The 12,859-nt window shown below is 41.3% G+C and overlaps 1 protein-coding gene across 4 annotated transcripts in view; it reads right to left on the bottom strand.

The window, feature by feature from the left end:
- igsf9ba (immunoglobulin superfamily, member 9Ba) overlaps positions 1-12,859 on the bottom strand; it is a 72,025-nt gene that overhangs the window by 37,673 nt on the left and 21,493 nt on the right. For all 4 annotated transcript variants that reach the window (XM_042414901.1, XM_042414900.1, XM_042414902.1 and 1 more), the window contains exon 3: positions 2,857-3,003. In XM_042414901.1, the coding sequence (XP_042270835.1) occupies positions 2,857-3,003 (147 nt within the window). The remainder of the gene's footprint in view (positions 1-2,856; positions 3,004-12,859) is intronic.

Here is a 12,859-nt window from a genome sequence, read left to right as displayed (position 1 = left end):
GCCTGAAGAGTAAAGAGAAGGGAAGCACAGGGTAGAGACAAGACTAGAGAAAGAGAAGAGAGGAGAGGAGAGGAGGAGGGAGGACAGAGAGTGGCCTTAGTGTCTTTTTCGGGCACAAGGCCTTGCCATCTGACACCTGCCACTGAGTGGGCATGAATTCCCTGTCAGCTTGGCAGGAAGTGAAGGCCAGCAAACAGGAACTCAAAGGAGGAGTGTATGCAAATACCAAAGGAGAAAAAAAACGGCCAAAGGAAATGGGTGCCCTAGTGTCTGTGCGGAGGCCAGACGAAAATGGCACCTGCTTCCCTTACAGACACCCATTTAGAGGACAACAGTAGCATAAAGTCTTCATATGAATTCTCTTGTTAGATGTCTAGACTCTGAAACAACTGCAGCTTTTGATATTTCCATAAATGTCTGTATCTGAATTCAAATAACAGCCCCAGGAAAACGTTTTATTTGTACCAGTTTAACATATTTACCTCAAGTATATGAGTGTGTGTGGCCAATGCATCTCTGTAGCGAGACACATTACATACATGAGGTCATGTAAAATGCCATGATTTAATATGCCAGCTACATATGACATTCAGGGATATTATTAGTTCTGCTACAGCCCATAGAGCTCAGTTTCTGTTGAAAGGCCTGACAGGAGTGGAGAGCAGCAGAAGAGGGAGGGAGGGAGCAGTTGAAGTTAAGAGTGAATACTGATGAGGAAAGCTACAGAGATGCAGTATGCCTACACAACAAGACATTCATACACACACGCACACACACACACAGACGCCAAACATCACGAGAGTGTGCAGGTGACACTCGGCGGCAGAGTATGACCTATTCACTCGTCAACTCCGACTTCAAACAGCAGACATCTCATTTAGCCACATACAAACACACGCGATGAGACGCTCTCATGTCAATGTTGATGTAATGCGCCATACACAGAAAACTGTGCAGAAAGTAATTTGCAGTGTGTGGTGTACTAACACATCCTGACACACAAATACACACAAAAGAAAACATTATGTTCTGCATTGATAATAACCTTTTATACAGATCAGCATTTTTTATTCCAAAGTGATTACGCGGTGCAATGGACTTAATAAATGGTTCTTTACACAGTATTTCGCATACAGCACGTCGTAATCATTATTCAAATACGAGAATCGCATCCATTGTAAAACATATGCATGATCAAATCGAATATGCATGAGTTTCACACAGCGCTCATAAGTTCACAGACCAAAAATATACATGTGAATGAGCTTGACAGTACTTTGCTCGCAAAGTCTGCCACTAACAACATGGAGGATTATAGCTTCCTGAAGTAAGAGACCTGTGAAGTTTCTGCACAGAAAATCACCACTTTCGGCCTGAACTGTTCTTTTTTTTAAAAAAATGTCTACTCAGGAAATACTCCTCTACTCATATTTACCAGTTGCAGGTAAGCCAACTAAGAGAGAGACATACTGTACCACATGAATTTGCTGCAGGTACTTTACTGCATCTTTGCTGCATCATGCATCTGCAAACTGCAAGCCTTTATTCAAAAACATATGAAGCAGCTTAATTTAATATCTGTCAAAAAAGCATTCCTTATATGAAACAGATACAGGACTTAAAAAAAAAAAAAGACATCATTGTCTCTGTAGCCTCTGGTGCGCTGCAACAATGTGAAGACACGCTTCACGTAGGATTCTCTAAGCCACTGGGGCATTCCTGGGAAATGCAAAGGTGCAGATTTTTTTCTGCCTGGTCATCACTTTGATAGCTCTCAGACTATCACAGACGATCCCTGCCAGAACCGCCTTAAACAGGCCACAATCAATTCTCTTCTAACCAGCCTCTCATCCCTTTTTTACCCGATGCCTTTTGAAAAGGAGCTGCAGGAATTAGCTAAAACAGAGCTTAATGGCCACTCACCCACATTGGCTGGTAAAAAGTTAGGAAACAATTAAACGAAAGGTCCAACTGGAGCAAGGACTCTTAACTACTACTTTTAACTGCATGTTATTAAACTACAGTATATCATACTGTAGTTTAATGAGACATGATACTAACATACCAGCAAAAATTAATCAAATTAAGGTTATAACTGAAAACTAAAACAAAAGCTAGAAAACTAAACTAGATGTTAAAAACATGCCTAAAGCTTTTTTTTTTTAAATAACTGTAGGTCCACTTTAAAACTTAAGTTAGGTTATATGATGATGTACAATATAAATGTAGGAAGATGTTTCTTTAGTGTTTATGTGATGAGGTACCTTGATTTCTAAGGTACTTAATCTGGATTGGATTAGTCAAAAGCAGACATGCCTGTCTCATTATTTTATCCAATTTTCAAGAAAATGTACTATATTGTGATATATATTGTATCAGTATCACAGTATAAAATTATATTTATCATCCACCTGACTAACACATGATGCAAAAAACCCATTATGACTTTTAAAAAGTAAAAATCTAACAATCCTACACTGAAAAGTAACATTTATATACAAACTGAAATCTGAAAACTAATGACAAATATAACATTACAATCTCATAACTGATCTAATGGCATAACTGGATTTAGCTGAAGGCACATTAACAGGTAGCTCCACCCTGAATGGCTGTCCAGTATAATTATATGATTATCATCAGGTATGTTGTTTGTCCTCTAGTTACTATGGTTGTACTTATGACCTTGAAATGAATGTGTGTCCAAATGTCCCTATCCTCAAACAAATATTAGTTTATTACATAAGGAGCTCAAGTGTGTGACATAGTTATGTTTTCTGTCTTTTTCTTTTGCATTCACACCCACAAACATATGTTCCCAGGTCAGAGAGCGCAAACAATGTGTCGGTGACTCACCATTGACTGTGAGGTGCACCCAGCTGCCGTTGTGGAAGGTGTCGTACTGTTGCTCCAGCATCAGGACCCTGCACTCATACCAGCCCTGGTCCTCAGAGCGCACTGGGTCAATCTGCAGGGAGGCCTTCCCATGCAGAGAGGCTCTACCTGGAGACAGATGAAAAACAACACTTGGATTAACAACACTGTGTATTTGTCTTTCTCTGTCTTTCTAAACACACGCATGCTCTTTTCCAGCAGTGGTCGGCTTCTGCATTTAAATGTGTACACAAACTCACAACTAGGTACTCGGTGGTGGCTTGCTGGTCGCCACAGAGATCCATCATAACAGTTGGGGTTTAAGTGCTTCGCTTCAGGGCAGTGGTCTCCAACCTTTTTTCCTTGGAGCATGAAACAGATTTATGGTGCTCTGGTTTGGCCTTTTGTATTGACAGTATCCCACAAGGCATAAAAGTTTCAAGTAGGAGCTAGATGTTAAGATAATGCTTCATTTGTCTTTTAAAGATATTAAAAAGACAAATAAAACATATGATTCTTCATGTGTGCACTCTATGTGGTCAGGATTAGTACAATATTATATGAATTTTCCTTCAAGGTCTCCATAAACTCAGTCTTTGGACTAATAGTTATTAAAAGAAACTTATTTTGATGTACACAGTGCAAGTCGGGTGTGCCAAACATATTCATTAATTCGTTTGTTGTTTTTTACCTACTTATTCCTATTCAGGGAGTACAACAGTCTGGAGTCGGTCCAAGCACTGGATGGAAGGCAGGAAAATACTCTGGACAGGTTGCCAGTCTCTCACAGAGCCAACAGAGACAGGCAATCCCTAACACTCACTGTACATTCATACTTATGGGCAACTTGGAGCCTTCAATAAACTTCCAAGTACTGTTGGAGGAAACACAAGAATATAAAATCTCTAAAATCCCCCCAAACTCAAAGGGGTATTAGCAATTCTGTTTGTATGATTCAGATTTGACACTTATTCGCTGTCTTGCCAAGAGTTAGATGCATATCTGTCCGCTAAATGTGAAGCTACAGCCATGAGATGATTAGCTTAGCATAATAACTGGAAGTCCTTTAAGCCACGACTTTGTTTTTTGTACAAATTAAACAAATAAGAATATAGCTAATTAGTGAGCTTTAAAGGTGCAGGTAGGTGGATTTTACATGGAGGCCATACCTTCAGCTGAATTGAAATGAAGTATCAGACTAGCCTTCCATCTTTACCAGTTCTCTATTTCATATCAAACTTCTCCACCCCCGCCCGCCTCTTTTTTTCTTCAAGGCTTGGGATAAATTGGAATTCTAAAAGGAGGAAATCACAAGGGATGAGGGAAGTTCAGGAAACCAGGCATGGTGAAATCTTCAGCTGCTAAGCTGTCTGTCTTCAAGCTTCTAGCCCGCTGCTCACATGGCTGCCTCTGACAGCCCAACAGACTAAAACATTCGCTTCCGCTGTCTGACGAGTGTTCTGAGATGGAGTATTTTTCCAATCTTTGATGTGTAGATGTACTGTAAGTACTGTTTCCTGTTACTTCAGACTGAGTGTCAGGCAAATATATTGACGTTGAGGGCAGGCTGAACTGTTCTTCCAGCACTGTATATTAATGCAGCAGATAGATACCCCAACCCTGGGATTGCTGCCATAGTTGCGGTAGAAAACTGACGTTTTTTGTTAGCAGAAAATCGATACACCAAAAAGGGAAGAGAGAAGAGCGGGGACTGCAGTCTTGCAGTAAAAAGGTAGCTTGTCTTTAAAAAGTCAGGTCTATTTTTGACTGGGCATTGAAGTGCTGAGTGGGGCGGGTGGTGGCGTGAAGGGTAGGGATCAACCTCAGCTCCCATTTGTCAAGAAGTGAGAGGGTGCTGCTGTAAACAGAGTTAACAGCACTGTATCCACGTCAGGACTGGCCCCCTGGGCATACACCACTTACACAGTACAGAGTTCTGTCTACTGTGAAAACAGAGGAGCTAACACCTTGTTCAGATCACATCACAAGCTTTGTCAATTAGGAACGCTTTGAAGAGGAAATTCTAAAGATCCAAAATGTCAAAGTTGGCAGACACAGTGTGGTGCACTAAAAAACTACTTTAGACAATATATAGCTAAAGGGCAATGCTCATGTCTATAATTACGTGGAATTAGCACATCATGAATACAGCGAACTATGAACACTAAAGCTACCTAAATGTAATAACATTAGGTCTAAAATTCAGGCCATCAAAAACGACCTACACTTATGTTTACGCCATCTAGTGGCCATAGTAATTATGACCTGGGAAGTGATGCAGTTTAGATGACGTCAATATAAGGTGACTTTATATTGATTATTTACCTTATTAGGAGGAGTGGCTAGATAGGTTACACAGTTTGATGGCAAAAAGTGGACTTTGCTGCAGGGGTTCGCTGTTCGCGTTGCCATGGCCGTTTCCAACCACGAGTCGGGACATTTTTTTAAACCTGTAACACCTGTAACACGGTGTTTACTGTTGCCACCACAACGTAATTTTAAGGAAGTAGAAATCACATTTCAAGTGATCATTTTAACCCCTACCATGATCTTTCCCTAAACCTAACCAAGTAGTTTTTGTGCCTAAACCTAACCAGACCTTAACCACAGCATTGTCACAACATAAAACATAATTATTTTTGATGTTTTTGAAAACAGCACATTACAGTCCTATGGGTTATTCTGTTTGTGGCCTGGTCCCCATCCGTCCTATAGAGGGCACTGTAAACATTTTGGGAGTCATTAAAAACAGAATTATTCTGTTGTTTCGGTATGAGGACGTATGTGCTCATACCTGTTCCAAATAGCTACACTTGAAGACGAGATGAATAGTCTGCTTCCTGTCTGCATTAAGCTGTCTCCCCGATCTCTCTCCAAGTCTAATTGTAGTCTTGACGCAATGGATTGTACAAATGTGGATAATAGCGCACAATTTCACTTGATTATATACACAAAAAGTAACAGAAGGAGTAATGTGAAGACTGAAAACAGAGAGCCCTGCCTCACTCTTGTACCTCCGCATACCTGCAGCCAATCACTGCTTAAAGTGGGCTTGATTGTCAGATTGTCTTTTTCAGGGGAAGTAACAGAAATTGTTGGATGCAGCCAATTCCACTTTCTGAAAGGGTTTTTTAGATGATCTGACAAGCACTTCATTTGAACCATACTGAAACCCTCAGCCTCCCTATTAGACCCAGCACACATTTTAACTTTTTATAGCAAGAAAAGCTCAGGAGTGACAATGAGTCAGCATGCACAATACCACAATTGCCTGGAGCTAATATAACTTAATAGAATGCAGCCATTATTGGTGTAGTTAATTACACCTGTGTTTTGCTGTGTTCATGCAATGTCACCAGAATAAGAAGAACTAGAAAGCCTCCCATTACACTGACCTGGGAGTCCTGTAGTGACACCATATAAATAGCATTTCATTAGGCTATATATTGTTTATGACTGAAACTAGATGCAAACAGTGTATTTAATTAGCTGAATCCAATTTAATTAGAGATAATATTGGATTTCATTTACATGTAACGGTCAGTGATGTTGGCTTTGCAGCCATTTTACCAAGTCTGTTGACACTTCTTTTCACCAGATGGGAGATGTCAGAAATTCCCGAGATCTCTGACCCAGAATAACAATGAGGAGGCTGACGTGAACATGTTTTTTTTCATGCAGCTGGTAATAATGATGACCAATATAATGTAAACATAGCATTTTTCTACTATGAAAAGGGCTGTTAACAAGGTGTACTGCGGCCAGTATTGAAGATAAACTGCATGCTAACAAGATAGCTTACAATCCAGAGGACAAAGCAACAAAGAGTCGTACCTTAATACTGTATATGATCACATATTCCTTCTCAATAATGCCCCACATATACCTACAACTCCATATTATTCTTGTGCAGGCTGCAGCTAAAGCTGGTGTTAAGAGAGATATGATTTAATTTTCCTAACAGCTTGTCCCAAAGCGGGAGAATCTGACACTAAAATTTCACAAGCTGCACATCTGAATTATTGATCACGTCTTTGCTTGAGTGGGCACAAAAATAGATGTTTTTAAATGTTGTAATTTCCATATAGCCGCAGGACAAACTGGCAGAACGATCTAGGATAGATCTAGTCTGCAAGCAGATATGCACAATTTCTCATTTAGCAGTAAATTAGACAGGGAAAATACACAGTTGTAATGAGGAAAAATTCACATCTTCTCTTTGAGGTATCTTGAATTACATATCAAAGTTAATAGGTCTCTTAACAATTAGTAATATGGGAAACTGAATAGTGGTAACACTCACTGACCCAAACAAATCAAGATGGACTGGAATAGATCCATATGTAAAGCATCCATGTGTGTCCTACTCTGTTTTGGTAGCAGCTGTGTGATGAATTAATAGCACATTTACTTCTATTCACCATTTTTATTTATATTGAGTGATAAGAATTCATGGGAATAGCCCAAATGAGCTCTGAGACTGCATGGACCCATTAAGCAATCCCAAAGAACATCTCATAAACTACAGTCCAGTGTCATTATCACACCGTCACCATGCAAATGAAATCCCCAAAATACATTTTAATCTATGTAATGAGACTGGCCATATTCATGTTGCATCTGTTCACTGTTAATTCCTCAACAGTGGACTTGACGCCACATGGCAGGGGCCCACTCGAGCCCAAAGTGAGCACAGTGGAGTGTGATGCTGTTTGAAAAAGCACTGTTCACTCATATCCTGCTGTTAGTCAGGAGGTTAAAGTAAACAATGAAACACTCCAGCAGCTGGAGCATCTACAGCAGCCACTACAAAACTAAAGGAGGGTTCCCCAGACAGTGAGTCACTGCCATTAGGCTTCTTTAGAGTGATGGCCCTGCTTGAAATGCCCACAGGGAGATATTTCAATGGATTCAATATTATTTAGACAATTCTCACTCTACTACTGTTAATCTATCAACTGAAAAACATTTACGACATTTACGACACCTACACTAGGGAGATTAGACTGCAGCTTTTTGACAAGCCATGCTTTGCCTTTATTTCACAGCATATTACCAGGTCAGGAGGGGGTTTTGTACTTGGTAAAGAGGTGAGAACAGGAAGGGATGATTTTGACCCCATTCTGACAGCTCGCCATCTTGTCACTGACACTGAAGCAACATCAGAAGAACCAATTTTCCTGCCGTAAGGACTAAGGCAGTTGCAGATACATTGTCTATACCAGAAGGAAGTTTTTTTTTTAACCATCCCTCTTTGCAGTCAAAAATAATGTCAACATGTCTTTTAAATGTATTCTTAATAGTTTTGTACTATGATAATGAAGAAAAAAGGTCTTTGGAAAAGATTAGTCAGCTGGGGGGGGGGAGGGTTGTTGATTGACATTAACTGGCAAGCTACCAGTGTTACATCGTACACAACAGAGACAAAGTCAAAAAATTGCTGTAGCTACAAGTCATGGACAGACAGTGTGTCACTAACAAGGATTTTGAAGAGCAATGACCACACCAGCATTTTTAGGTATGTTTACATGCTGTTTAATGCGCTGCAGCTGAGCAGCTAATTAGCTATCTAGCCTGCTAACTAACATTGGCAGTGCACTTTATCCTGGTGAATGTTTGTTTGGTGGTTCGTTGAACAAGCTAAGGTGCAGTCAAGACGTGTTCATGTTTGTAAGTTAGATAAGAAGGAGAATTTAGCAGGAAAGCTAGTTTGCTTTGTCTGTCTGTGGCAGGATGCTATCAGGCTCAGAGTGACAGTCTGTTCTGCCTGTGATCGAACTCCATGTTATTGCAGATTTGTATAACGTTGTAGACAAAAAAAAAGGCAATTTAATTAGGGTTCAAACCCTGAAGGGGCAGGGCGCTACTGAGTTTGTGCCATATTATTATTTGTCTTCTGCTGCGGCACAAAGTGCAGTGAGCTGGAATGAGCTAAACCCATGAAATTTAATAAATAACAATAACTGGAAATAATGTGCAAATTCTTCCCAAGACATACAAACCCAATCAGCCAGATGGTGGTGCTGTAATTCAGGCCCAAAAATGCAATTTTGGAAAGGCCACGCCTCTCACATTGTAAGTCCAATTGACTTGAAATTTCACACAACGTCCAGCTCAATGTGCTCTACAAAAAAGACCTGTCCCATAAAAGTCTGCCATGATGGATTTTATGCTAATTTGCATGAACTGAAAAACAGTAATGTGACATCTATTTTTTGGATTTTAACTCAATCGACACCAAATTCGGTGTACAGCCTAAGGAGACTGAGATAGCCAACACAATTCTACTATAAATTAACAAGATCAGTCCAAAAATAGGGCCACCGTCAACCAAAATATCTTTGCAATGGCGGGGCTTTGCAGGAAATTGGCCATAACTCATTAACCATTTGTCCAATCATCATAAATCTTGGTACATAACTTCAGTCCATGTTTGGAAATAGGTCTACGAAAATGTTTTGAGCCTGACCCATAGGGGGCGCCACAAATGCCACAAACATTTAGAAGTGGGCATGGCCTATCACATATTTACTTATAACTCAAGATGCAGCTTTCAACATTCCTGATTAAACTCACTGGAGACATCCTGTGTTATCTCCTTCATCACATCTGATGAAAGGGGGACAAAGAGCAGAACTTTGAGTGAGGAGTTATTGAAACTCTGCATGCATTGTAATGAAACATGTATGTGCTTGGCCTCACTCCTTTAGTGACTTTGCTCAGCTTCGTCAAACCTGAAACCTGCTTGTTGCTGCTTACGTCTCTAATTTTGGCTGATTGAGCTGCTTCCTTCTGTTGAGCACACAAAGGAATGAGCCTGCAAATTGCTGCTTGCGGCTATATTTTCAGTTGGACTTACTATGCAGGCTAGATATATGTAGGGCTCCAACTAACGATTATATTCATTATCAATTAATCTACAGATTATTTTTTCAATTAATCAATTAAGTGTTCAGTCTATAAAATATCAAAAAGTTATGAAAAATTATCCTTTAATTTCCCAGGATAATGTCTTGATTTGTCCAACCAACAGTCAAAAACCCAAAGATATTCAGCTTATACTGATATAAAACAGAAAAAGGCAGAAAATCCTCACATTTGAAAAGCTGGAGCTCGAAAAAATCACTGACATGAGAAATCAATTATTAAAATTGTTGCCAATTATTTTTCTTTCGATGAACTAATGGATTAATCAAGTAATCGTTTCAGCCCAAGATATATGATTAACTTGGAGTAAAATACTATATTTGTCTAAGTCATTTATCAATAACACACCAAAATTTGTTAATTGTAGCTTCATAAAAGCAAAGATTTTCATGCTTTATTTCATTCATTTTGTTTTTTTCCTTTTAAAACTGCCATCCTATCTGTCTTTATATGTACAGCATGGAGGTTTTTTTTAATATACTGTAGTGCCTCTATACTGTACAGTATGTGCTCTGTGCTGCATTGTCACTGGAATGTGTAGGAAAGCATGTATGAACAATGCAGTAGTAAATTGCTGAGCCATGGTTATTTCCCTCTGTGCACTCAGACACAGCAGATGCCCCTGCAAAGCTCTGAACGCCATATTAGAACAAAAAGAAAGAACAGTTAGCAAAGCCGGCCAAGTCTTTTTCTTACTACTTAAAGGCCTCAGTACTGTACTATGTCTTAAAGCCCAAACAGCTGAAATACCGTTCTGAGGGAAAAACACACTGGATTATACTAAAATTGCAGGTCAATCTTCTCAATGAAATAGGATTGGAAAATACAGTGCATTTACACAGCACATCTGCACTGCAATATATTTAACTGGTTGTCATATGGGACTACGTGCTAGAGACATAAAAGTTTGTGTTCATGTACAGCAACCTCGTTGGTCAATAACATCATCATTGAAACAAGGTGACACACAGTCTCCATCAACAATGTAGAGCTCAGTGTGCTGTCTGAGGATGAGCTTTCCCTCACCGCTTCAGACGGCTGCTCAGAAGAGGAGGTCGAAGATGGAGGAGACGAAGAGGAGCCTTCCCGGGTCTTGTGCTGGAGATCTTCCGACCGAGACCAACGGCACCACCTTGGCCATGATTGACCTGTGCTACCACACAGCCGAGCGCCTTGAAGTGCCGTGGCCGGCTCCACCTCCTCACTACCAGCAAACTCAGTTTGCAGGAAATTATTTTCTTCTGCAGCAGCTCACAGCAGTGAGACAAATAACCTGTTTTCCCCGACTTTGCATATGAGCTCACACGGTCCTGGGCATCCCATAAGGCTTCCGTTTACCTAGTTCTTGGACTTGGAGGATATGGAGGCTGCACGGCTAGCTAACATTTCTCCAATGGATGAGATACGTGCTATCCATTTGGCACCAAAGTCTAACACCGCAAGCAGCAAGCCCACTCTACTCAGTAAGCAGTACAGATTCTCCACCTTTCAGCTCGAGAAAATATACCGCACATAGGGGCTGATGGCTCACAGGTTTAACACAACCTTGATGCTGCAGGCTTATCAAGCGGAGATGCTGTGGGATCTACACAAGGTCCTGGCAAGGGAGGAGAATCCCGCCAAGCTGCTGGATGAAGCACACAGGACAGTGGCCATCACTCCGAGGACAGGCATGGCTGAGACGGTAGTTGCCCAGCGTCACCTGTGGTTGACATTCAAGGAACTGCCAGAGATGCAGTACACCGAGTTTCTCCACCAAGCTGTTGAGCCTGCTGGCTTATTCGGACAGGCTCTGGAGACCATCGGTACCCACACCTGAGCCGTGGCCCCAATCCCAGCCGAAACAGTCCACATGGGCTAAACGTAATTTTTTTCCCGAAACAAGCAACAACTACTAACTCATCCTCCACAGTGAGAGGGAGGAAGCAAGTCTTATGCCTAGCTCTCCCGCGGGGAACGGGGAGACAGTCGAGCTGGGGGCAGTTGCGGTGTCCCTTTATACTACAGGCTCTTGACCCACAAGGCAAAATCGAGAGATCCCTCAATTTCAGTTTGCACTGGTGTTAAACAAACCTCGGTTAAACAAACAGTTGCACTAAGGCACAGCCCCCACACTCATTCCCTCCTCACCAGGTCAGAAAGTTCACGATGTTCAGAAAACCTGTATGTCAATAAAGGGCTGTTCCTGCCCCACAGTATATCCTCATTAGCAGAAATAAACAAGGAAATAGCCCTCTGTCCACTCCCAAACTTAGCCTCAGACCGCTCCTTGTCATTGCTCCAGCCCCCCAGCAGAAGGAAATGCAGTACCACGAATGCTCAGCAGATAAGCCGTGAGAGAAACCTCTTGGCAGACATGCAGAGCATCACGGTGGATCATGAGAAATGTAGTTCATTGCTACAGACTCCAATTCAGGAAGCGTCCCCCTCTATTCAGAGGCATTGTAATGTCAAAAGTACACCTATCCTGTGCTTCAGTATTAAGAGAGGAAATCCACTCTCTGCTGGAGAAAAAGGCTATAGGGTCCCCATGAATGAAGCTCAGGGCGGATTTTACAGCCGTTACTTTGTGATACCGAAAAAGGATGGAGGTCTCTGTCCTATTTTGGACCTGGGGGTACTAAACAAATACCTGCGAAAGTTCAAAGCCAAATATATATTACCGAGACACAGATAGTTTCTGCACTTTGCCTACGACGCCACAACATACAAATACAAAGTTCTGCCATTTGGCTTATCCCTTGCTCCTTGCATTTTCACCAAATGCCTCAATGCAGCACTGGCACCAATCAGAGGCCAGGGGATTCGAACTCTTGACTACCTGGTCAATTTACTGACTCTGTTGGACTTGGAGCATCAGGCCGATATCCACACATCCCAGCTGGTGACTCACCTACAGTCTCTGGGATTTGTCATAAAACAGAAAAAGAGCTGTCTCACTCCCAGCCACAAAATTTGTTTTCACGGTCTGGATCCGGATTCTATAGACAACCGAACCCGATTATCATCCCAGAGAGTGACCGCTTTCAACCCATGTCTGTCTCTGTTCCAGCTGCAT

Source organism: Thunnus maccoyii, chromosome 6 (assembly GCF_910596095.1).
Source record: "Thunnus maccoyii chromosome 6, fThuMac1.1, whole genome shotgun sequence".
Lineage (NCBI taxonomy): Eukaryota > Metazoa > Chordata > Actinopteri > Scombriformes > Scombridae > Thunnus > Thunnus maccoyii.
This window is presented reverse-complemented; position numbering and strand designations above follow the sequence as displayed.